The sequence below is a fragment of the Trichomycterus rosablanca genome, chromosome 15 (genome assembly GCF_030014385.1).
Source record: "Trichomycterus rosablanca isolate fTriRos1 chromosome 15, fTriRos1.hap1, whole genome shotgun sequence".
Classification (NCBI taxonomy): Eukaryota; Metazoa; Chordata; class Actinopteri; order Siluriformes; family Trichomycteridae; genus Trichomycterus; species Trichomycterus rosablanca.
Window position 1 is genome coordinate 19,566,464 of NC_086002.1, and position 24,853 is coordinate 19,591,316.

General features: G+C 36.3%; 4 protein-coding genes across 4 annotated transcripts; all 4 read left to right on the top strand.

The window, feature by feature from the left end:
* Positions 1–589: 589 nt before the first annotated feature.
* LOC134328352 (histone H2AX-like) lies at positions 590–8,276 on the top strand. The gene is made up of 3 exons (XM_063009456.1): positions 590–692; positions 2,642–2,949; positions 7,902–8,276. Exons 1-3 carry the CDS (start codon positions 590–592, stop codon positions 8,274–8,276), a joined length of 786 nt encoding a protein of 261 aa, XP_062865526.1.
* Positions 8,277–8,962: 686 nt separating this feature from the next.
* Positions 8,963–9,379, top strand: LOC134329082 (histone H3). Its single transcript, XM_063010328.1, has one exon. It carries the CDS (start codon positions 8,969–8,971, stop codon positions 9,377–9,379), a length of 411 nt encoding a protein of 136 aa, XP_062866398.1. The 5' UTR covers positions 8,963–8,968.
* A 3,181-nt stretch (positions 9,380–12,560) lies between these two features.
* Positions 12,561–19,762, top strand: LOC134329064 (histone H4). Its single transcript, XM_063010311.1, has 2 exons — positions 12,561–12,579; positions 19,470–19,762. Exons 1-2 carry the CDS (start codon positions 12,561–12,563, stop codon positions 19,760–19,762), a joined length of 312 nt encoding a protein of 103 aa, XP_062866381.1.
* A 699-nt stretch (positions 19,763–20,461) lies between these two features.
* LOC134329039 (histone H2B-like) lies at positions 20,462–20,889 on the top strand. The gene has a single exon (XM_063010283.1). It carries the CDS (start codon positions 20,462–20,464, stop codon positions 20,834–20,836), a length of 375 nt encoding a protein of 124 aa, XP_062866353.1. The 3' UTR covers positions 20,837–20,889.
* Positions 20,890–24,853: the final 3,964 nt, after the last annotated feature.

Consider the following 24,853-nt stretch of genomic DNA (forward strand, 5'->3'; position numbering starts at 1 on the left):
ATCCGGTGTGGTTAGAGTCCATGCCAGTTTGGTTAGAGTCCAAACTCAAAGCCTGGTACCAGGTCAGTTGGTCCGAGTCCAACTGTGAAAGCCTGAACGGGTTCAGGTCGGTTGGTTAAAGTCCAACCGTTTGTGTGGTAAGTTATTTTCTGGTCCGTGTCGAGCAGTCGGCCCTGAAAACCAATATAGCAATTGCTTTGTGGAATAATCAGTGGAATTGATTAAGTTTCCTATTGCATGGTTAGCAATTGGTTAGTAAAGTCAGTGAGGCTAGAACTGGTCAGGGAAACTACTTACCGGGGTCTTGGTGAGGTCAGTATGTGTAGGATTGATAATTTTAGTGATATGTTGTTGTTGTGGTATCCCGTGCATCAGGGTATTAATAGAAAAATTTGTGATAGAAGTAGTGTGTAGAGGAAGCAGAGGGGGGCAGGATCCACCAGTTATCCAGATGGTGTTGGCTGATTTGTCTAGATATCATGTAGATGATGATGAGGAGGATACCCTTGAAGGTGGGCCGGAAGACCCACTTCGAGCAGTATAAGTGCTACTAACTCTGCTTAATTAAAGGTAAAACCGACCAGACAAGATGAGGAGAGAGGACCAGCACTACGGATCATACACCGAGAAGAAGGAAGGACTGGCAGAGGCAGACTTCGTGGGAATTGGAAGACCCACTCCGAGAGACAGAAGTGACACCAACTGAACCAGCCAACAGGGAACTAAACACAGCAGAAAGCCCGACAAAACCGACTATGTGGAAGAAGAGTCCAGCGGAATCAACGGAGCGGAACAAGACGAGGGGGGAGAATTTAGTTAGACTAGGAGAAAAAAACATAAACATATAGTTCGCAGACACATAGACCATCTTTGAAAACACTAGTTAAGTGCAACACACATAGTTTAGCTACAAAACGCAAGGGGTTAGTTCAGGATTGTTTACAATGTATATATGTTTGGTACTCTGCTATTTTTAGGAAATGTTTGTGCTGCTGTGGAAACAGGTAAGGCCGACAGGGGAGAATCCATAAGACATTAGGAGTCATGCAGAGACACAGGAGCTATGGGCCCCTTCTGAATATCTGCAGCTCCGTCTGGTGCAGGACAACCTGAACGGACTTCCTGTAGAAGCCACGCACCCATTGTGTTTATTTTATTTTTCTTCTCTTTTTGATTTCCTATTTTTTAAATTACTTTATTTTGATTTCCTGTTTTTATTATTTTTTGTTTGTTTGTTTGTTTTAGGGTTAGGAGCTGTTGCGATAGGTACGGTTCCTTTAGTTTAATTGGTAGCCTTTTTATTTTTAGAAACGTTTTATTGTATAAAATTCAGCCCAGTGGCCATGTAGTCAGAAGGGGTTAAATTGGGGGGTTGCTGACGGCTATCCTTATCTCCTGGGATCTAGAAACACCTAACCTATAGTTAAAAGTTATTGTGAAAGCATTAAGATGCTTTCAAGGGGGGTTTGTTAGGTTTTTCGGAACATAAAAACGTACATTTAATATGGGAAGTTTTACGGCATTTTCCAAGCTTTACGACATCCAGGCCACGTGGTCTTTTGTCCAACATGTCGCCGGCTAGGCTCTCTCCCTGACTCCTACAGAGGGGGGGGGAGGCAGAGCCCGGGGCTAGTTAGCACACTTCATTGGCTCCACCAGCAGTAAAGGAGGAGGAGCCTAGACTAGTTTAAAAAAGGACGGCGGGCTCAGAGGAGCCCTCCTTCTTACGTGGTTGTGTGTCTAGACTGCAGGAGTAAGGAGCGCCGGTCGGCTTAGCTCTGATATATATTCACAGATTATTTTTACACTTAATAAAGTGTTTTAAAGAGTACTTTCTGGACTTCCCGACTGCTTTCTTCAGGACCTTTTTGAACCAAAAGATTCATCCTAACAGTGGGGAGGCACTGGGTTCGACTGAGATACGCTGGTGAAAGTGACGCTCCTAACCGCACGGAGGTGGGAGCTCAGCTACTACTTAGCGACTGGATTAATGCTGCAGATGTTTATTCTTTCATTGCATCTCCAAACCGCAGAGACTTCGAAATATGTTTCCATCAATTACAGACTTTACAACGTTTCACGCAGATATTTAACAGCGCCACTGGCACGGGCTTCTGGAAGAACTGGGAACTGATTTCTTCTGTCCCTAATGATATTAAATTCATAGTTGTTAAATTCTGGACTGGACGTGTTGCTGATGGCGATGTGGAACAATATATAAAGAGGTTTGGAGAAATCTTACAAGTTTACAAGCCCGTTGATCAATTTGGAATATGGTATGGCGTTCGCAAATTCAAAATTAGGATAAAAAAAACTCCTGATGGCAACACAATGACTATTCCAAATACCATCTCAATGGGGCCTTACAATGGCAGCATAACTTACCCTGGGCAAAGCAAGAGTTGCTACATCTGCTCCTCAACATTACATCATGTTAAAGACTGTGACATACTTAAGTGCTGGAAGTGCGGACAGCATGGTCATAAAGGAAAAGACTGCAAAAGCACATAAATCTGTAATCTATGCAACAAAGAAGGTCATACTTTCTTTAATTGCCCTTACTCCTACAGTAACAAAATTAAAGGTTTTCAAAGCCAACAAAATCAATCTGTGCAAGTGATCAACCCTCCGTCTTCTCTAGAAACAAATCCGCTACAGGAAGTCTGCACACAAGAGCCTTTAACAACTACAATTGAAACCAACAATGAAGATAAGAAGCAACAAGAAAAGAACATCAAACCCGAGGGAAACAAAACATCGGACTCCGACACTTCTAACACATCGACCAGCTCTGATGAAACAGACTCTTCCTCCTCCACCACCACAGCAAGTGATGAACTCACGAGCCCTCCTGATCCAACCAAGAAGACTTCGATTAAACCTTCGACTTTAAAGCCTCCATCTAATGATAATGTTCAAGGTAATATAGATATCTCAACAGAAAATGTTGTACAAAGCTCTACTCTTTCACCTAAATTAATAAAAAATAAAAGACGTAAAAGAAATTCTCCCCCTGACAGTAATTTAGGTAAAAGGACAAAAGAAAACACATGATTAACAAATAATAAAAAAATAAATAAAAAAAGGTCCTTTACCCTATAATAAATATATGGATTTTGGTTATTAGAATGTCACTTAACGTAATTTCAATTAATGTAAGAGGGATTCAATCGGAAAAAAATCAAATACAAAAAATTAATCAGTTAAAGCTTAAACGTTGTGACATAATATGTGCACAGGAATTAAGACTAGTTAGCTTAAACGACATGAATAAAGTACAAAAATTATGGTCACCGAGTAAATGTTTCTTGTCCATTGGAGAGAATAAAGCTGATGGAGTGGGAATATTTTTTAAACAACCTGTTGAAATTATTAAAGTTAGACAAATAATTCCAGGTAGAATTCTTTTAGTTGACTGCTTTTTTCAAAATCAAAAAATCAGAGTAATTAACATATACACGCCGTCAGATCGCGCCGGTAAAATAAGAATTTTTCACAAAATGTCAGAATTATTAAATATTGGGTTTCCCGTAATCTTATGTGGGGATTTCAATACAATTACTGATTTAAAAGATAGAATTCCGTTTAAGGATACTCCAATAAGTAGGGAGGGAAATCTATTAAAAAAGATCTGTGAATCATCTGAACTAAACGATGTCTTTAAACAATTACATCCAAATCGAATGGGTTTTACACGTTTTAATAAGATAGTTAACACACGAATTGATAGAATATACACATAAAAAAATATACAAATTATTAACTATACAACAGAATATTTAGTAGACTCTGACCATTTAGCAGTGAACGTTAAAATAAATATAGGGAAATACGAGAATAAAGGATATTGGAAATTAAATACATCATGCCTAAAAAACCCAAATTTAATAATAGAAGTGAAGGAAGAAATTAATCGAATTAAGCAATTAAATGTTTTAACTAAGTCAAATATAGAACTATGGAGTGTTTTAAAAAGTCAAATAAGAACCTTTTTTAAGCGTAAATGTAAAGAATTTAACTTTCGCAGAAACGAATATTATAAGCAGTTAACCCTTGACTACGTAAGTTTGCAAACTATATCAAATCGAAATTATGAAGAAGAAAATAAATTAAAAGAGGTAAAATTGGAAATCGCAAAAATAAATAATGACATTTTTCTAAGTACTCAAACACAAGCTGGTTTTGACTCCAGCTACATGGGAAATGTAAATACTGTAATAAAACACTTCAAAGAAAGAAAAGAAAAGAAATATATAACGGGTATTCGAAATAAAGATGGCAAAATTATAAAAACCAATAATGAAATACGTAATTTAATACAGGAAAAATTTGAAACTGCATATAAAAAAGAACATATTGATGAAGCTCAAATTATAAAATTCTTGAAACTTTTTCCTAAAAATAATATAGAAAATTTAGAACACTTAGAAAAACCATTTACAAAGGAAGAAATAGAATTAGCCATAAGACAACTAAATAAAGAGAAAACTCCAGGGTCAGATGGCCTCCCTGCTGAACTCTATCAAATATTTTGTAATGACTTGATAGATCTTTTGGAGAAAGTATACAATGAAGGTTTCCAATTAAGAAAAATGCATGATTCCTTTTATCATACCATAATAAATTTAATATTCAAAAAGGGTGATCAATACAATTTAGATAATTGGAGACAAATCAGTGTAACTAATGTAGATTATAAAATATTAGCAAAAATTTTAATTAATAGAATGAACGAATTTTTAAATAAAATTGTAGAACAAGAACAAACGTGCGCTATAAAAGGGCGATTCATGTGGGATAACCTAAGTACTATAAGAGATATACTAACCAATGAAAAAAATAAAAATTATTTCATAGTAGCATTAGATCAGAAAAAAGCTTTTGACTACGTCTCAAGAGAGTATCTATGGCGTGTATTAGAAAACTATGGCTTTCCAGAAAATTTCATCCAAATGATAAAGCTGCTTTATGCAAAGTCGGAAGTACAAATAAATGTTAATGGTGTTTTAACACATAATTTTAGCTGTCATAGAGGAGTAAAACAAGGTTGTCCCCTGAGTTCTGCCCTATACATTTTGGCAATTAGTCCACTTTTAAAATTAATTAAAAATAATAAAAAAATCAAAGGTATTCAACTAGATCCCAATAACTTAGTTAAAATTTCAGCATATGCAGATGATATCACCGTAATAATAAAAGATCAACAAGAGCTTGATATTTTAAAAGAACATTTTAAAACATACGAGTTAGTTTCGGGAGCCAGACTAAATGAAAACAAAACCGAAGGAGTTTGGATAGGAGATGATGATATTCAACCCCATATCAATCTAAATCTGAAAGATAAAATAAACATTTTAGGTATATACAGGGGTTGGACAAAATAACTGAAACACCTGTCATTTTAGTGTGGTAGGTTTCATGGCTAAATTGGACCAGTCTGGTGGCCAATCTTCATTAATTGCACATTGCACCAGTAAGAGCAGAGTGTGAAGGTTCAATTAGCAGGGTAAGAGCACAGTTTTGCTCAAAATATTGCAATGCACACAACATTATGGGTGACATACCAGAGTTCAAAAGAGGACAAATTGTTGGTGCACGTCTTGCTGGCGCATCTGTGACCAAGACAACAAGTCTTTGTGATGTATCAAGAGCCACGGTATCCAGGGTAATGTCAGCACACCACCAAGAAGGACAAACCACATCCAACAGGATTAACTGTGGACGCAAGAGGAAGCTGTCTGAAAGGGATGTTCGGGTGCTAACCCGGATTGTATCCAAAAAACATAAAACCACGGCTGCCCAAATCACGGCAGAATTAAATGTGCACCTCAACTCTCCTGTTTCCACCAGAACTGTCCGTCGGGAGCTCCACAGGGTCAATATACACGGCCGGGCTGCTATAGCCAAACCTTTGGTCACTCGTGCCAATGCCAAACGTCGGTTTCAATGGTGCAAGGAGCGCAAATCTTGGGCTGTGGACAATGTGAAACATGTATTGTTCTCTGATGAGTCCACCTTTACTGTTTTCCCCACATCCGGGAGAGTTACGGTGTGGAGAAGCCCCAAAGAAGCGTACCACCCAGACTGTTGCATGCGCAGAGTGAAGCATGGGGGTGGATCAGTGATGGTTTGGGCTGCCATATCATGGCATTCCCTTGGCCCAATACTTGTGCTAGATGGGCGCGTCACTGCCAAGGACTACCGAACCATTCTGGAGGACCATGTGCATCCAATGGCGGTGCCGTGTATCAGGATGACAATGCACCAATACACACAGCAAGACTGGTGAAAGATTGGTTTGATGAACATGAAAGTGAAGTTGAACATCTCCCATGGCCTGCACAGTCACCAGATCTAAATATTATTGAGCCACTTTGGGGTGTTTTGGAGAAGCGAGTCAGGAAACGTTTTCCTCCACCAGCATCACGTAGTGACCTGGCCACTATCCTGCAAGAAGAATGGCTTAAAATCCCTCTGACCACTGTGCAGGACTTGTATATGTCATTTCCAAGACGAATTGACGCTGTATTGGCCGCAAAAGGAGGCCCTACACCATACTAATAAATTATTGTGGTCTAAAACCAGGTGTTTCAGTTATTTTGTCCAACCCCTGTATATAACTAATAGTAAAACTAGAGAACTAAATTGGGATAAAAAGGAACAATTAATAAAAGAGGAACTAGAAAAATATAAAGCTACCAATTATATGACACGAATTCAAATTATAAAAACTTTTATCTTGTCTAAATTATTATTTCTAGCCACAGTTATACCACCCGATGACAAATATATTACAAGATTAAACAAGCAATGTGTAAAATATATATGGGGAACTAATAGAGAAGTAACAAAAAGAGCACTATTATACAAACCAAAAAAACATGGGGGCTTGGGAGCTGTTGATATGGGTAATAAATTAAAAATAGCATTTTGTAAAAATGTAACACAAGCCATGAATAGAGGCGCAATTTGGGTTGGAAAAAAAGAATATTGGTCAAAACAAAAAGGTAAAGAGATTAAATATACCATACTACCAACTCCTTTACGGAGATTTTATGTTTAAACATGATCATTTAAATATAGACTGGCTAAATCAAACCAATAAAGATATTTATAATATAATTAATAATCATTATTATGGTGAAAAGATACAATACAGTCAACTAACCGAAGAGGAATCGACAAAAGTAAGAAAAAATGTCTCCTCTAAAAACATCTCTGAAAACATACGCGATACAATATGGTTAATAACGGTTGGAAGACTTCCTGTAAGAGTTATCGTTAAATGGAGTTGCTTTGTAACAACAAAATTATGCCCGATACAGGGCTGTTTACAAGATGAAACCATCGAGCATCTACTAATAAATTGTAGTAGATCAGTTGATATTTGGAACAAAATTAAAACTTTAAACTTAGATTTCGAAATAAATAAAAAAAACAATTATGTTTGGAATCTTCGAAAATACTTCTCAAAGAATAAATGACCTTTATTGGTTAGTTGTCTGTATTGTTAATACAAAAATCTGGAAAACTAGGTGTAAAATGATTTTCGAGCAATGCAACATACCCCCAGATATTGTTTTTAAACAAATTGTATGCCATCTTAGAAGACTAAAAAATGAAGACTTGCGCACAAAAAAACTCAATTTCCTTGGTCAATATTAAGATTGTAATTTATTATTATTATTATTATTTTTTTTCTTACTTAAAAAAAAAAAAAAAAAAGAGTATAACAAGGGAAATGAAAAAGAACAAGCTCTGAATATATATTTTTTTTCTGTATTATTCTATTCTGGATTTGTAATAAACATTTTGAACTGATGTAATTATTTTGATGATGTATTGATCTGTATATATTTGTAATGTGATTGAATTTTGTTAAATAAAACTATTTAAAAAAGGGAAAGACCGGTGGTAAGGCTAGGGCTAAGGCCAAGACTCGTTCATCCCGTGCTGGCCTTCAGTTCCCTGTGGGCCGTGTTCACAGACTGCTACGTAAGGGTAATTACGCCCACCGTGTGGGAGCTGGTGCTCCTGTCTACTTGGCTGCCGTGCTGGAGTATCTGACCGCTGAGATCCTCGAGTTGGCTGGTAACGCCGCCAGAGATAACAAGAAGTCTCGTATCATCCCTCGTCATCTGCAGTTGGCCGTGCGTAACGACGAGGAGTTGAACAGACTGCTTGGAGGTGTAACCATCGCTCAGGGCGGTGTGCTGCCTAACATCCAGGCTGTTCTGTTGCCCAAGAAGACCGAGAAAGGAGCCAAGTCCAAGTAAAGTCGCTCTCGTGTTCTAACCAAAAGGCTCTTTTAAGAGCCACCCATTTCCACAGAAAAAGTGCAATTTCCTCAGATGTGTAAACAAAACAAATGTAATATCGTTTCATAGAATCACACGGCATAAAACACGTGATTTATCACATGGTAAAATTAACAAATCAACATGTACGATTTATTATTTCCCCATTTATCTATCTTTACATATATCCCTATATACATACATTATATGTATACATTAGCCAAGTTATAGATCACTTGCAGTAGCAAAACCAACAATATAGACGATTAAAAGTGGTGCAACAAACGTGTTTGTGTAATACACATGGAACAAAAATAATAATAATGCTAATAACAATAAGCAAAATGAACGAAATATTCAATAATATATTTTTTAAAAAGGTATATACTTTAAATGCGATTGTAAGCTGTGTTCTAAAAGCACAAAGAAACAAAAGAAAGTATTATAAATCCCGCCAACAGCATAGAGGATATTCTGTGTTTTTTGAAACGAGGTAGTGGCAGAACGCCGACCAGTAAGAGACATTTGACGTAAGCACGTTCGTCCAATGAGAAAAGAGGGTCATCAAGACGCCCAATGAGCGCAGAGCGGCTCTGGTACTTAAAAAGAGCGTGTTGGGCGGGTTAACATATTCTGTCCTACAGTTGGTGAAGTGCAGAGTTCCAGACGCGATGGCAAGAACCAAGCAGACCGCTCGTAAATCCACCGGTGGTAAGGCGCCGAGGAAGCAGCTCGCCACTAAGGCTGCCCGCAAGAGCGCACCGGCTACTGGCGGTGTGAAGAAACCTCACCGTTACAGGCCAGGTACCGTGGCTCTGCGTGAAATCCGCCGTTATCAGAAGTCCACTGAGCTGCTCATCCGCAAGCTGCCCTTCCAGCGCCTGGTTAGAGAGATCGCTCAGGACTTTAAGACCGATCTGCGCTTCCAGAGTTCTGCCGTCATGGCTCTGCAGGAGGCCAGTGAGGCTTACCTGGTCGGCCTGTTCGAGGACACCAACCTGTGCGCCATCCATGCCAAGAGGGTGACCATCATGCCTAAGGACATCCAGCTGGCCCGCCGTATTCGCGGAGAGCGTGCTTAAACGAACCCACTCCATCCAGTTATCCCCAAAGGCTCTTTTAAGAGCCACTTACATGCTTCCACTGAAATGGGCATTTTTCATAACTTTTTTATTTATAAATATTAGGAAAAACTGGTTGTGTTTTTGTGTGTGTGTGAAGATGTACTTTACATGTTCTTACAACAATTATAAACACGGTTACATAAGTACAGCTGATTAAAGATTGGCAGGTGGTGTCTTATAACACATGATTAATAATGTTTATAGTGGTGTATGTTTATGGGGTTCTATAAAGCACTGAGTTAGTAAGAGTAATATAGTAGTTATGAGTAGTAGAGTAACAACAAAAACATGACGGTAAAGAAGAGGGAGCCATAAATTGCAGCGGTGGTTAAAATATTACGCTGCTAATGCAAAAAAAAAAAAGATTAATAATCAGTAATTATTATTCAGAATAATATATCAATAATAAAATACTATTCTACACTGTTAGCCCGGAATTTATATTTAATCAAACATTTGTAGTACAACATACATAAATTATTTAAGTTTTTTTGCTCTACTCTAAAATGCAGAGTACATTGTACTAATTTGAGTACACATTTAAATGTGCTAAAAGATTTAAGTTTACTAAACAAAAAAAAAATACTTTTCTATCAGATTAACTTAAAAAAGTTAAGTTAAGGTAATAAAACAGAAAAACCATTTACGTGTAAGTCCGCCTTTTTTCAGCTCGCTGTTGGTGAATCAGGCAGCCATTTGTTTTAACTTTTGAAACCTGTTGTTGCAAATTACTTTTTACTTTTCATTTAAGGCTTTTTGCAAAAGTAAACTTGACTTCCTGAAATGTCTTTTGTGAAGTGGAACCTTTGTTAAACTAAGTGGACAAACATTTTCTTCCTCATTATGCTATTTTTGAGTAGCATGTACACCAGTCTGATGGGGCTTTTTCATCTTCCGTCTAATTTTGGTAAGTGTTGTACTTAACAATTTTGTTTAAAATAAATGATCTTAATGTTGACACTAAATAAATAATCAAACAGCGCTGCTTTATTTGCCGTATTTAGGCTACATGCTAGCATGTTAGCATGCTAGCCTTCATACGAAGCAAAGAGTGTGCTGGCTTGCTTTATTTAATCCTTAAATTAATGCTATTAATGTTGATTTTAATACTTCTGTTTCTTGTTTCTTTGTGTTGTTTTACAGGTTCATGGTTACTGTAAAGAGCTGTTTGTGTTTCATCAGAACTTTATATACAGTTTGTACAGTTGTTAAGATGTTTTCTTGACATGTTGTATTTTAAGTAAATACTTCTGAAGTGAAATAAAGAAAAATAATTGTATAATTGTGTCTGTTTCTCTATAAACATTTGTAATTCATATTTAAAATGTAATTAACATGAAAACTAAGAAGAAATCAATAGTTTTTTCCATTGAGCTCAAGATAATAAGTAGAATTATTGGGAAAAGCAGTTGGTATAACAAAAAAAAAGAAAGTTTAATCAACTTGCCTTTCAGGTGTAATAACTTAATGTTTTAAGTTATGCTAACTCAAGTTTTCATTATACATTACTTAACTTTTTTAGGGCAACCGGTTTCCTGAAATTTTTTAAGTAGATTGAACTTATCCGGGCTTACAGTGTAGGTACTCAACACAGGGTAATTAGAGAAATTTTAGAACAGACATACTGTAAAATATTTAGTGTAAATAATCATAATTACTCATAATAATGATTTTATTTCTATTATAGTTGTAATAATAGTATTATTGGTGATGGTAGTAGTAGTAGTAACTGTAATTATAATGTTATGGAGAACCAATAGACGGTTAGTGGATCGTTTCTTCCATCTTGTGGCCAAAATGTGAAAACACGAACTAAATCTGTGTGTGTTTTCTTTTATGTATGTATATTCTTATGTATTTTTATGTAATACACAGTCTGTATTTTACACAGAGATGGTATTAACTGATTGTAGTGTAATCTACAGTATGGCTGTACATTGGTAGAATGTAAACACGCTGGATGAAGGCATAAGGAATGAGCAGAATATTGAATGTTAACCATAAGACTGGTTATTGTAATAATGGTAATAAAACAACCGTATTCACAATGATGCCTTTTCTAATTTGGTATTTCATGTGTTTCAGCCGCCACTGTGTGTGTGTAACTTTAACCTTTGCCCTCTGAGTCCTGCAGCACCGACTCCCATTTCTGACGGGTTTTTGTCGCCGTTTGCAGGTTCTCCGGCTGGCACTCACACTCAGGCTGGAACTCATTGTTCTCGCTACCTGATCTGAAGGCATGAGGACCCAGGTGTGGTTCGTCATCTCCAGATGTGCCTCGTGTACCTAGGCAGCACAGATGATATCTGTTGAGCTCAATTTAAGCCCAACCTCCTTCGAACCCAAACTTCGATAACCCCAAGTTATTTCTAACCTAAACTACGATAACCCCAAGCTGTTTCTAACTCTAATTTGGATAACCCCAAGTTATTTCTAACCCTAATTAGGATAACCCCAAGTTTTTTCTAACCTAAACTACGATAACCCCAACATGTTTCTAACCCTAACTAATATAACCCCATGTTTCTAACTGTAACCCCAACATGTTTCTAACCCAAACTAATATAACCCCAAAATGTTTCTAACCCTAACTAATATAACCCCATGTTTCTAACTATAACCCCAACATGTATCTAACCCAAATTAGGTAATTTAATTTACTTTCACGAAAACAGGTGGGCATAAAAAGTGTAGGTTTTCACATTAACAATACATAAAATCTTATTTTTATAACTTTTGGAACTTAATGACTTCATTTTCTGTTTTTCAGTCCTTTGAAGCAGTCAAGACCAGCTTTGTGATATCCAAAAAGTACATAAAGCGCTATAAAAAGACCTTGTTGCTTTTGTAGTTGAGCTAGCAAAGCTTTACACCTGACCGTTGTACATTGTTCACATTCTTGTATTTCACGGTGTTTAGTACCTTAATGGGGATTTAAATTGTAAACCTTAAACAGCTTTACTTCTGACTTCAGTAAATAAAAAGATGAGGCCTATTCCGAGCAGTTGCGGTCACAGTGGGCGGTCACTGCCTAACTCCGCCCCACTGTCTTCAACTAGGTCCGGTAGAGGGAAATAACAAGCTCGCTGTGAACGCTCGACCTGCATTGACTCGTTTCATCTCGACGAGAGCAGTAACGATGTCCGGAAGAGGAAAGGGCGGCTTTGATCAGTAATCCTCTTCAAACACGTGAAAATTTTGGCCGCAGCACCTTACGGTGTTTGCGGCCGCTAAGTGCAAACATTTGAAAGTATGGCTTCCAGTTTGTCTTTTCGAGAGTCATATAATAACCGTTTTCTCAAATACTGGGCGAAAATCTCTTTTATAGGATCTGGATCTGCTCCAAGCAGAGATGAGGTGGCAGAAAAGCTTTTTATGTCCCAGTCGGTGAGTGGGGAAGACATTTTCTCCTTCATCAGCCTTCCAAACCGGAAAGACTTTGAACTTTGTTTTCGTAACGAAAGATCATTACGAGTTTTCATGGACATTTACAATTCAAACAAAGAACAATGGAGAGATTTCGAAATATTCTCACCTTTGCAGTTTGACATAAAAACAGTGATTGTGAAATTTTGGACAGGAAGAATTCCAGATGAAGATGTGGAGATGTATTTACGTCGCTTCTGTGACATTGTAAAACCAGCTATAAAGCCTGTGGATCGGTTCGGCATTTGGTATGGGATTAGGAAATATCAAGTGAGAATTAAGAAAGATTTCAACAACCAAGACATAGGGATTCCAAACAACATCTCACTGTGTCCGTACAATGGGAAAATTATCTACCAAGGCCAAATTTCCAGATGTTACACATGTCAAGCGACTGATCACATTGCTAAAGAATGTAAGGAGGTGAAATGTTGGCAATGTAGCAGTTTCGGACATAAAGCCAAAGATTGTAACAACTCTGCAATTTGTGATTTATGTGGAACTGTGGGTCACACTTTCTTTATGTGCCCTAACTCTTATGCTAACCGTTCTAAGACAAGCTTTGGCACAGAAGTAAAGGAAAACCGTTTTGAAAGTGTACAACCGTTATCAACGACTGAGGCTGGGGGAAAAAATATTCCACCTGAAGCCAATTCTAGTAATGAACCTGAATTATCACAGACAAAGGATAAACAACAAAATGAAATGGATCAAACTGAAAGCCTTTTTATTAATACAACTTTGGAGGAAAATGGGACTGTTACAGAATGTAAAAATGTTGAAGATTTAAAGCAAACTGGTAATAACGACAGCAGTGAAACATCATCAACAGAGGACAGCAGCAGTGGTTCATCCAGCAGTGACGATTCATCTACAACTGAGTCGGGAGAGGAGTCAACTAAAGGTTCAGCATCGGAGTCAACTAAAGGTTCAGCATCGGAGTCGTGCAACATTGCTTTAAAAGTTTCACTTATCTCTAATGAAGGAACTGAGGATATACGCCAGGACGACACGTCTGCTTCCAAGGAACTGAAAGAGAAACGCAGTTCTTCATTAAATCCTCATGTGCGAAAAGAGGAACTTCACCGAAACAAGAAGGGTCGAAGTATGGAGCACACAAGCACAGGAACAAAGACTTCTGAACATCTGACAGACAGCAACGACAAACGGAAATGGAATTATTCAGAAGAGACTGAAGTTTTAGTTACTAAAAAGGTTAAAAAGAAAATTCAAAAATGATCTTTCTAAATCTCCTTTAATAGTTTATTGGTTGCTTCTTGTAATGTAAGAGGAATTCAGTCAGCTTCTAATAGATTTAAAAAGATACAATTATTGTTAAGGGAGAATTTTGATATTTTATGTGTGCAAGAAACCCGGCTTTCAAATGTAAACGATGTTAAAGATGTACAAAGTTTGTGGTTTAAAAATAAGAGTTTCCTTTCAATCGGGGAAAGTAAAGCTGACGGTATCGGAATTATGTTTTATAAAGAAAACGTAAAAGTTATTCAATTACGTGAAATTATTCCAGGCAGATTAATGTTTATTGATGTGTTTTGGTTTGAAAAAAAAATCAGAGTAATAAATATATACACGGCTCAAGACAAAAGTAAGAAAATCCAACTTTTTAATAAAGTTAAAGCATTATTATGTGTAGGGTTTTATATTATAGTGTGTGGTGATTTTAACACAATTACCGATGAAAAAGATAGAATTTCAAATAAACCATTTAAATTAAGTAGGGAAGGAAAAGTTTTAAAACAAATTATGGAAGAGTATTGTATGCAAGACACTTTTAGAATAATTTGTCCTGATCGAATTGACTTTACTAGATCTGATAGCTCATGTCAAACTAGAATTGATAGAATTTATGTTAATAAAAATTTTCAAGTAAAATCTTATAAGACAAAATTAATTATTGAATCCGATCATTTGACAGTGATATCCAAGATTGATTTTAAAAAAGAGATTAGTACAAATTATTGGAAACTAAATATAAATATCTTAAAGCATCCAGAAGTAATCATGGGATTAAAAGAAGAGTTGTTTAGAATCATGTCTTTAAATGTATTTATAAAAAATGATTGTAAATTGTGGGAAATTCTAAAAATTCAGATCAAATATTTTTTAAAACACGGAAGTAAAATGGTAAATCAGGAAAAAAATAAAAGGTATAACTATATTATGAAAAAATATATTAATTTAAAACAAAAACGTTTTTTAACGGACTACGAAGATAATGAATTATCAGATTTAAGAAAAGAAATAGATACCTTAAATAATGAGTCCTTGACAAAATTGCAAATTCAAATAGGATATAATTCTGATGAAACTTTAAATTCATCTCAAGTGACTCATTTATACTCCCAAAAAAGACAAAAGGCTTACATTAGTTCTATCAAAGATAAAAATGGTACAGTAGTTACAGATGCTAAAGAGATAATGAATACTATTAAAGATTTGTGTGAAGATATGTATAAGGAAATTGAAATTGATAAAAAATCTTTAAAATCCTTCTTAGATTTTAAACATAATACAAATTATGACTATTTAGGCGAAAGTATTAAAGAATGTGAAGTGGTGTCTGCTATTAAACAACTGAATCTTAAAAAATCTCCTGGTAAAGATGGTTTGCCATCTGAATTTTATCACTTTGATATTCTTGTTTTTTCAAATTTATTAACACGGGTGTTTAATTTAGGTGTAAAAAGAGGTTATATGCATGACACTTTTTATGATGGTGTTTTATCTTTATTGTATAAGAAGGGAGATATAAATGATATTAATAATTGGAGACACTTAACCTTAATGAACATCGATTACAAAATTTTTGCCAAAATAATAATGAATAGGTTAGAAGATGTATTAGATTCAATAATAATTAAAGAACAAACCTGTGCTATCAAAGGAAGACTAATGTGGGATAATTTAAACATTTCGAGGGAATTGGTGTTTGAGAGTGGTGAAAGTTTTTATATGGTCACTTTGGACCAGAAGAAAGCCTTTGATTTTGTATCAAGAGAATATTTATGGGAAGTTTTGAAAATGTATAATTTTTCTGATAATTTCATTAACATGATTAAGTGTATGTATATAAAATCTAATGTGCAGATTAATGTTAATGGTAATTTGACAGAATGTTTTCAAGTCATGAGAGGTGTTAAACAAGGTTGTCCCCTCAGTGCTGCTCTATATGTTCTTGGCTTAAGTCCATTAATTACTAAAATTCGAAATGATAAACGACTACAAGGAGTTAGATTAGGTGACAACCAATTTATAATTTCTGCATATGCTGATGATATTACTGTGTTCATTAAAACAAGAAAAGATTTAGACATTATTTATGAACATTTCTCCTCATACGAGAAAGTGTCAGGAGCCACCCTGAATGTTTTAAAATCAGAATGTGTGTGGATTGGAGACATTAATAAAAAATTTCAAATGTATGTACCTGAGACTCAACATCTTAAAGTCCTAGGTATATATTTTGATAATAATGGCTGTGTAGATTATAACTGGAAAGAAAAAGAACAAATTATTAAAGAAGAATTTAGTAAATGGAAAAATTGTAATTTAAGTTATAAAACAAGAATAAATATAGTTAAAACCTTTATCTTATCAAAAATAATTTTTTTATCCTGTATTTTCCCTCCCACAGATAAATGGCTTAAAAATATGAATAAATTATGTTGTAATTTTATTTGGAATTCAACACGTGAAGTAACTAAGCGCGAACTTTTATATAAACAGAAAAAAATGGGTGGTCTAGGAGCAATTGATCTTTCCATTAAAACAAAAATTTTTGTATGTAAAATTATTGCAAATGGCATTTACAGACAAGCTGATTGGATTGGAAACATCACAAATTGGAAACAGAAAAAAGGCCGCTCTAGAGCTTTAGTTCCTTATTATAAATTAATTTATGGTGATTTTATAAATAAATTTAATGTTTTGAATATAGATTGGATTAAAGATTCTAATAAAAAGATTTACAAGCTAATAGTAGACTTGAAATATTGTAATATAGTGGATTTTAGAGGCCTTAGAGAGGAAGAAAAGGAAGAATGTGTAAATAATATTTTATGTAAAAAAATATCCGAGAAGTTAAGGGATATTACATGGTTGGTAGCAGTGAGGAGACTTCCAGTGAGATCTGTAGTGAAGTGGAGTTGTTTTGTGAAGACAAACATGTGCCCTATGCCAAAATGTCAGACAGAGGAAACTTTAGAACATTTTATTCTAGAGTGTTATCGTTCCCAAGCAGTATGGAGCAAAATGGAAAATTTAGGTCTTGAGATTAAAATTCATATGAAATCCGTCTGTTTCGGTATTTTTGATGAAATCATGCCTAAAGATAAACATGACTTCCTGTGGTTAGTACTGTGTATTGTGAAGTCTAAATTATGGAAAACAAGATGCAGAATGACTATTGACCAACAATTTGTTTCAGCAGAGAATGTTTATAAAAATATAAGAACTGAACTGAAAAGAATACGAACAATGAATGTTTTATTTAAGGACTCTGAATTGTGGAAGATTTTTAAATTGTAAATGATTGTCTTGATAATGTAATGTAATTTCCATGTACTCTGATGAAGTTTAAATAAAATATGGAAGAGCAAGGGCGGCATCTGAATTTTATCACTTTGATATTCTTGTTTTTTCAAATTTATTAACACGGGTGTTTAATTTAGGTGTAAAAAGAGGTTATATGCATGACACTTTTTATGATGGTGTTTTATCTTTATTGTATAAGAAGGGAGATATAAATGATATTAATAATTGGAGACACTTAACCTTAATGAACATCGATTACAAAATGTTTGCCAAAATAATAATGAATAGGTTAGAAGATGTATTAGATTCAATAATAATTAAAGAACAAACCTGTGCTATCAAAGGAAGACTAATGTGGGATAATTTAAACATTTCGAGGGAATTGGTGTTTGAGAGTGGTGAAAGTTTTTATATGGTCACTTTGGACCAGAAGAAAGCCTTTGATTTTGTATCAAGAGAATATTTATGGGAAGTTTTGAAAATGTATAATTTTTCTGATAATTTCATTGACATGATTAAGTGTATGTATATAAAATCTAATGTGCAGATTAATGTTAATGGTAATTTGACAGAATGTTTTCAAGTCATGAGAGGTGTTAAACAAGGTTGTCCCCTCAGTGCTGCCCTATATGTTCTTGGCTTAAGTCCATTAATTACTAAAATTCGAAATGATAAACGACTACAAGGAGTTAGATTAGGTGACAACCAATTTATAATTTCTGCATATGCTGATGATATTACTGTGTTCATTAAAACAAGAAAAGATTTAGACATTATTTATGAACATTTCTCCTTATATGAGAAAGTGTCAGGAGCCACCCTGAATGTTTTAAAATCAGAATGTGTGTGGATTGGAGACATTAATAAAAAATTTCAAATGTATGTACCTGAGACTCAACATCTTAAAGTCCTAGGTATATATTTTGATAATAATGGCTGTGTAGATTATAACTGGAAAGAAAAAGAACAAATTATTAAAGAAGAATTTAGTAAATGGAAAAATTGTAATTTAAGTTATAAAACAAGAATAAATATAGTTAAAACCTTTATCTTATCAAAAATAATATTTTTATCCTGTATTTTCCCTCCCACAGATAAATGGCTTAAAAATATGAATAAATTATGTTGTAATTTTATTTGGAATTCAACACGTGAAGTAACTAAGCGTGAACTTTTATATAAACAGAAAAAAATAGGTGGTCTAGGAGCAATTGATCTTTCCATTAAAACAAAAATTTTTGTATGTAAAATTATTGCAAATGGCATTTACAGACAAGCTGATTGGATTGGAAACATCACAAATTGGAAACAGAAAAAAGGCCGCTCTAGAGCTTTAGTTCCTTATTATAAATTAATTTATGGTGATTTTATAAATAAATTTAATGTTTTGAATATAGATTGGATTAAGGATTCTAATAAAAAGATTTACAAGCTAATAGTAGATTTGAAATATTGTAATATAGTGGATTTTAGAGGCCTTAGAGAAGAAGAAAAGAAAGAATGTGTAAATAATATCTTATGTAAAAAAATATCTGAGAAGTTAAGGGATATTACATGGTTGGTAGCAGTGAGGAGACTTCCAGTGAGATCTGTAGTGAAGTGGAGTTGTTTTGTGAAGACAAACATGTGCCCTATGCCAAAATGCCAGACAGAGGAAACTTTAGAACATTTTATTCTAGAGTGTTATCGTTCCCAAGAAGTATGGAGCAAAATGGAAAATTTAGGTCTTGAGATTAAAATTCATATGAAGTCCGTCTGTTTCGGTATTTTTGATGAAATCATGCCTAAAGATAAACATGACTTCCTGTGGTTAGTACTGTGTATTGTGAAGTCTAAATTATGGAAAACAAGATGCAGAATGACTATTGACCAACAATTTGTTTCAGCAGAGAATGTTTATAAAAATATAAGAACTGAACTGAAAAAAATAAGAACAATGAATGTTTTATTTAAGGACTCTGAATTGTGGAAGATTTTAAAATTGTAAATGATTGTCTTGATAATGTAATGTAATTTCCATGTACTCTGATGAAGTTTAAATAAAATATTAAATAAAAAAAAAGAAAAGGCGGCAAAGGTCTTGGAAAAGGAGGCGCTAAGCGTCACCGCAAAGTTCTCCGTGATAACATCCAGGGTATTACTAAACCCGCCATCCGCCGTTTGGCTCGCCGTGGCGGTGTGAAGCGTATTTCCGGCTTGATCTACGAGGAGACCCGCGGTGTGCTCAAGGTTTTCCTTGAGAACGTCATCCGTGATGCCGTCACCTACACCGAGCACGCCAAGAGAAAGACCGTCACCGCAATGGACGTGGTGTACGCTCTGAAACGCCAGGGACGAACCCTGTACGGATTCGGGGGTTAAACATTCAGACCTCCACGCTAACACAACGGCTCTTTTAAGAGCCACCCATATTTTCTACAAAAGAGAAAGTTCTCCTGCTTTATTATTAATATTGTTATTATTATTAGTAGTAGTACGTTCACTGATGCGTGGATGTGCAAATCACTCGTTTAGCCCCAAAAGCATCATTCTAAGAAAAAATAACACATTCACTTATGTAGCCCTAAAAGCTTGGAATTATTATTAGTAGTTAGTAGTCATACGGCGTGTTTGCATACTACCAATGTACAGCCATACTGTAGATTACACTACAATCATTAACACGATCTTTGTGTAAGATACAGTAAAACATTGTGCCCGAATGCTTCGCTTAAAAAACTAAACAAACAAAAAAATGAAATTGATCGATCTGTGTATGTATAATATATATATTATATAAAATTTAATAAAATGTAACAAAATATCAAAATATTGCTATTGATTCTTTTATATTCGGTTTTAAAACATGTATCGACCTCAGATTAAGCGGGAACAGATTCTAGTGAATGGGGCAGAAGGGGGCGTGGAACGGTATGTTGTCTGTCCAATAGAAACCCAGGACCTTGGACCAATCAGAGTTACGTGTTTCAACTTGGCTTACTCAGCATGCAGGGTTAATAAAGCGGGCGTGTAGAGCGTCTACATTCACTTGCAGTTTGTTCTAGAGGAAACAGCAGCATCATGCCCGAACCAGCGAAGGCCGCGCCCAAGAAGGGCTCCAAGAAAACCGTCACCAAGACTGCCGGCAAAGGAGGCAAGAAGCGCAGAAAGTCCAGGAAGGAGAGCTACGCTATCTACGTGTACAAGGTCCTGAAACAGGTCCACCCTGATACCGGGATCTCCTCCAAGGCTATGGGCATCATGAACTCCTTCGTCAACGACATTTTCGAGCGTATCGCTGGTGAGTCCTCTCGTCTGGCTCACTACAACAAGCGCTCCACCATTACCTCCAGGGAGATCCAGACCGCCGTGCGCCTGCTGCTTCCCGGTGAGCTGGCCAAGCACGCCGTGTCCGAGGGTACCAAGGCCGTCACCAAGTACACCAGCTCCAAGTAAAGCGCCTTAGTCGCTCTGGCAAACCAACGGTTCTTTTAAGAGCCACCCATCTTATCAAGTTAAGAGAGTTTTCTTCTTTTTAAATATTATATCTGAAAATGTCATACACATTATCTAGATAGACTTACATGTTTATAATACTTTTTTTTATTTTTTTATTAATATATTACTATTTTTGGGCCCTGCTGTTTTTCACGAGTTGTCCACGACTGTCACTATGTGGTGAGTTTAAGAGATTACACAATAAAATATCACTGTACTCTTAAAAAAAGATATTATAATACACTCAGAGCCGTAGAGAGAGAGATGCTACACTCCTTGATCTCGCCAAACAAACCCGGTGCTGTTAAAATAAAAAAAAACGATAACTAACTGTAACTGTATTAGGCGTTTACAAAACTAACGAGAACGTACTAAAATTATAGATAGAATAGCCTTCGTTTTCGTGTTCATCATTTTATTTATGAGCATTGTGAACTGATATGAAATCGATGTTTTCCACTCGAGCAGTTTTACGTTAGCTGCCGGCACCGTACGGTACCTCATGCGGTCTTTCCCAATCCGCTCCCTCCTCACTAACACTCCACTACAGAGGGACCCTCCACGTGAACGCGCAAACGGAGGCGGAGTGGAGAGGGGGAGTGAGTAGGGAGCTGATTGAGATTGGGCTTCCTGACGGCACTTCATGTTTACATTCCGTTTCTGCTCTCCACGCTAGCCTGCAAAATGACCACAGCAAAAGTTAAGTTGATGTTTTTCTGATGTGTGTCACATGAATTAGTTCATATTATTATTAGGGCTGTCGTTAATCGCGGTAATTAACGCGATTAAGGCGTTAAATTTTTAATCGCGATTAAAAAAAAAAAATCGGGATAAATTTTTAATCAAACTATTTTTATTGAGCTGTTTGTGTCAGCTTTATTTCATGTGTTGGTAAACATCCATTCTTGCATTTCAGGGCTGCAGCACCTTCCAGAAAAGCTGGGATGGTAAAGCATTTACCACTTTGTAATGTTGCCATTCCGTCTCAACACAAAGATGTTTTGGCACCTTGAATACCTAGCAATGAAGTGTTCTGGTGTATTTTGTGCCATTGTTCCTGAAAACTTGTCTTAAGGTGTGCAACAGTACACGGTTGTTGTCATAGTCACTTCTTACAAAATTCTCCACACGTTCTCTCTGGTAGGCCAGTCCAATACTTGGCCCTCTTCTTCCACAGCCATGCTTTTGTAATGTCTGCCGGCTGGGATAACTGAGGTTTAGCACATGGGTCAAGCCAAGGAAGGCAGCACAAGCTATAGCATTATCTTTTAGTCCTGTGATGACATGCGCTCCCTCAATAATAATCATGATGTCTGTTAGGTTTTTAACATATCATTATTAAACATAAATTACATCCAGACCACATGGTCTATTGTTCAAAATGACGCCGTGACCCGGATCCCCCCCCCCTGACTCATACCGAAGGGGGGAGGCGGAGCCCGGGGCTTTTTAGCACATTTCATTGGCTCCAACAGCAGCGGCGTAGGAGGAGCCTAGACTAGTTTAAAAAAAGGGATGGCGGGCTCAGATCGGCCTCTTTCTTACGTGGTGTGTCTAGACTGCAGGAGAAAAGGAGCGCCGGCCGGCTTAGATCTGATATATATTCACAGATTATTTTTACACTTAATAAAGTGTTTTAAAGAGTACTTTCTGGACTTCTCGACTGCTTTCTTCAGGATCTTTTTGAACCAAAAGATTCATCCTAACAAATGGTAGCCAGAGGATGGTTCAAGAGGTCTGAGGATTGCATCAGAATTAATTCAGCTGACTGAGGTAAGACCAGGAATTCTGAAAAAATCTTTTGTACTCAGTACAGGGCGCGCGCCTGCTTAAAGTAAACAGACGTTCTCTGTATATATATTAGATGCATTTATTATTTAGTGTACTGAGTGTGAAAGTGAATCACAGATTCCGTAAGTGTCTGATTAAATTACTAAAGTATCATTAGATAGTTTAAAACTGTGAATATATGTTGGAGCTAAAAATGTGTGTTTCCTGATATCTGAATTTGAACCAAACCGGTTAAAATAAATGTTAAGGGCGCCATTGTGTATGGAACACTATTGGAGGGAAAGGGGAGTCTGTCTGCTATGGGAGAGAGACTCGTCTAATTCGAATTGTTCTACATTTTAATTAGCCTGACTGTTATGGGAGCGGGGTTTAATTAATTTGATAGTTCTAAATTATAACGAATTTGTCGGTTATGGGAGCGGAATTCGTAAATTCGTGTGGGAAATCTTGAAAGAATCTGCCGGTGCTGGAAACGGGATTCGATCTATAAGATTGTCCTATATACGGGCTTGTCTGTTACGGTAACGGAGCGCCGTTTAATCTTGAAAGAATCTTTTGGTGCTGGAAACTAGATTTGATCATTAAGATTATTCTAAATTCGGACCTGACTGTTATGGGAGCGGGGTTCGGTTAATTAGACTACTTTAAATTCTAAATCAGGTTCGAAAAACAGTACATCAGGAGTTTTGTTCGTCAGTAAGTCTCTGTGTATGTTTGTCTGTGAAACCGTGTGCTGGATGTGCAACGTGGTTTCTTTTGTTGTCGGCGCCATTTTGTTTCTTGAGAACGCAGCGTGGCTTTCTGTCTGTACGCCATTTTGTCTTGGGAATGCAACGTGGTCTCCCGTCTATCCGCCATTTTGTTTCTTGAGAACGCAGCGTGGCTTTCTGTCTGTCCGCCATTTTGGCTCTGTCTGTCCGCCATTTTGGCACTGGGCAGCGTGGTTTCTTTTGTTCGGCGGCCATTTTGGACCAGAGAGCTGAGCGTGGTTTTTTGTCTGTCCACCATTTTTGGCTCTGGGAGAGCTGAGCGTGGTTTTCTGTGTATCCGCCTTTTTGGCTCTATGTGAGCAGCTTGCCGTATCTTTGTCCATCGGCTATCTTTGTCTTTGTACGCCTGGATTGGGTAAGTGCTGCAGTTAATTTTATAATCAACTTCATTTTTATAATCTTAAGATAACTGAGTTAAGATGAAGTATGTATGGTACCTTATTAAGTGTGTTTTAAGGTAGATAGCGCTCTTGAACTTTAAGGTTCTTAAACCAGGAAAGAGTGGAATTCATCCATGTGTGACATAGGACATTTTCACACAAATAGTTAAGGAAAATCTCCTTAATCAGAGTTGTTATAGTGAATAAGATTAAAAAATTTTTGACTAACCCAACGCTTGTTAATCGTGTTAGGAGCTTTGCATGTATTGTTGAGAGATTGTTATATTGTTTTTTGTTTTAATGTGTGGGGTAATGCTGGGCAATAATTCGACATCAATATGTCGCAAGTGGGGAATGTTTCAATAGCGGGGATATGATTTTAAACAAATTCGATCAATACACATACATACACGAATCCAGTGCTTAGTGTTACCGCTCTGATCGCACTGGTTACTGTAACACAGTAGTTTTTAAAGCACATTTCACAGACTGTAATTTTGCTTTTGCTTAAGTATGTTTTGTATTAGTAATTGTTACATTTTGAATAGCATCTGTTACCGAGCAAAATAAAAATAAAAACCGCTAAAGAAATCGCGAATTCAGTGAGTTGCGACAGGGAGTCGAGTCTTTTGTCTCGGTTCCTTTTGAAGAGCCGCGTGTTTACATGGCGACTGCCGGAAGAGTCGGTTCCTTTGTTTCGGTTAGAAGAGCCGATTCATGGATTCGAATCATTTTGCGACACATCGCTAGTGTTTATACAGTTTGAAAAAGTTTTATGTCATTTGAAATTACGCATTGCACATCCCTAACTGTTTTAATTGTTGCATCAACATGTTTCTTCTATTGCATTTGAATTAAATACTACTGTTGTGAGGTTTGTATCCACTCCTGTTTACATTACACAGAGGAGACCTCCTGCTGTTTACTGTGAGTGCATTTTAAATGAGTTACTTTCTACTTTTTGCTTGAGTGGATTTTTAGAATAGTAACTTTACTTGTAATTGAGTAAAGATTCATTAGGGTAATAGTACTTT

Coding starts and splice junctions, on each gene's coding strand:
- LOC134328352 (XM_063009456.1), top strand. CDS start 590: ATGAGGAGAGAGGACCAGCACTACGGATCATACACCGAGAAGAAGGAA. Junction 693..2,641: donor ACCCACTCCGAGAGACAGAA/GTGACACCAACT, acceptor CGTCTTCTCTAG/AAACAAATCCGCTACAGGAA. Junction 2,950..7,901: donor ATATCTCAACAGAAAATGTT/GTACAAAGCTCT, acceptor TATTTAAAAAAG/GGAAAGACCGGTGGTAAGGC.
- LOC134329082 (XM_063010328.1), top strand. CDS start 8,969: ATGGCAAGAACCAAGCAGACCGCTCGTAAATCCACCGGTGGTAAGGCG.
- LOC134329039 (XM_063010283.1), top strand. CDS start 20,462: ATGCCCGAACCAGCGAAGGCCGCGCCCAAGAAGGGCTCCAAGAAAACC.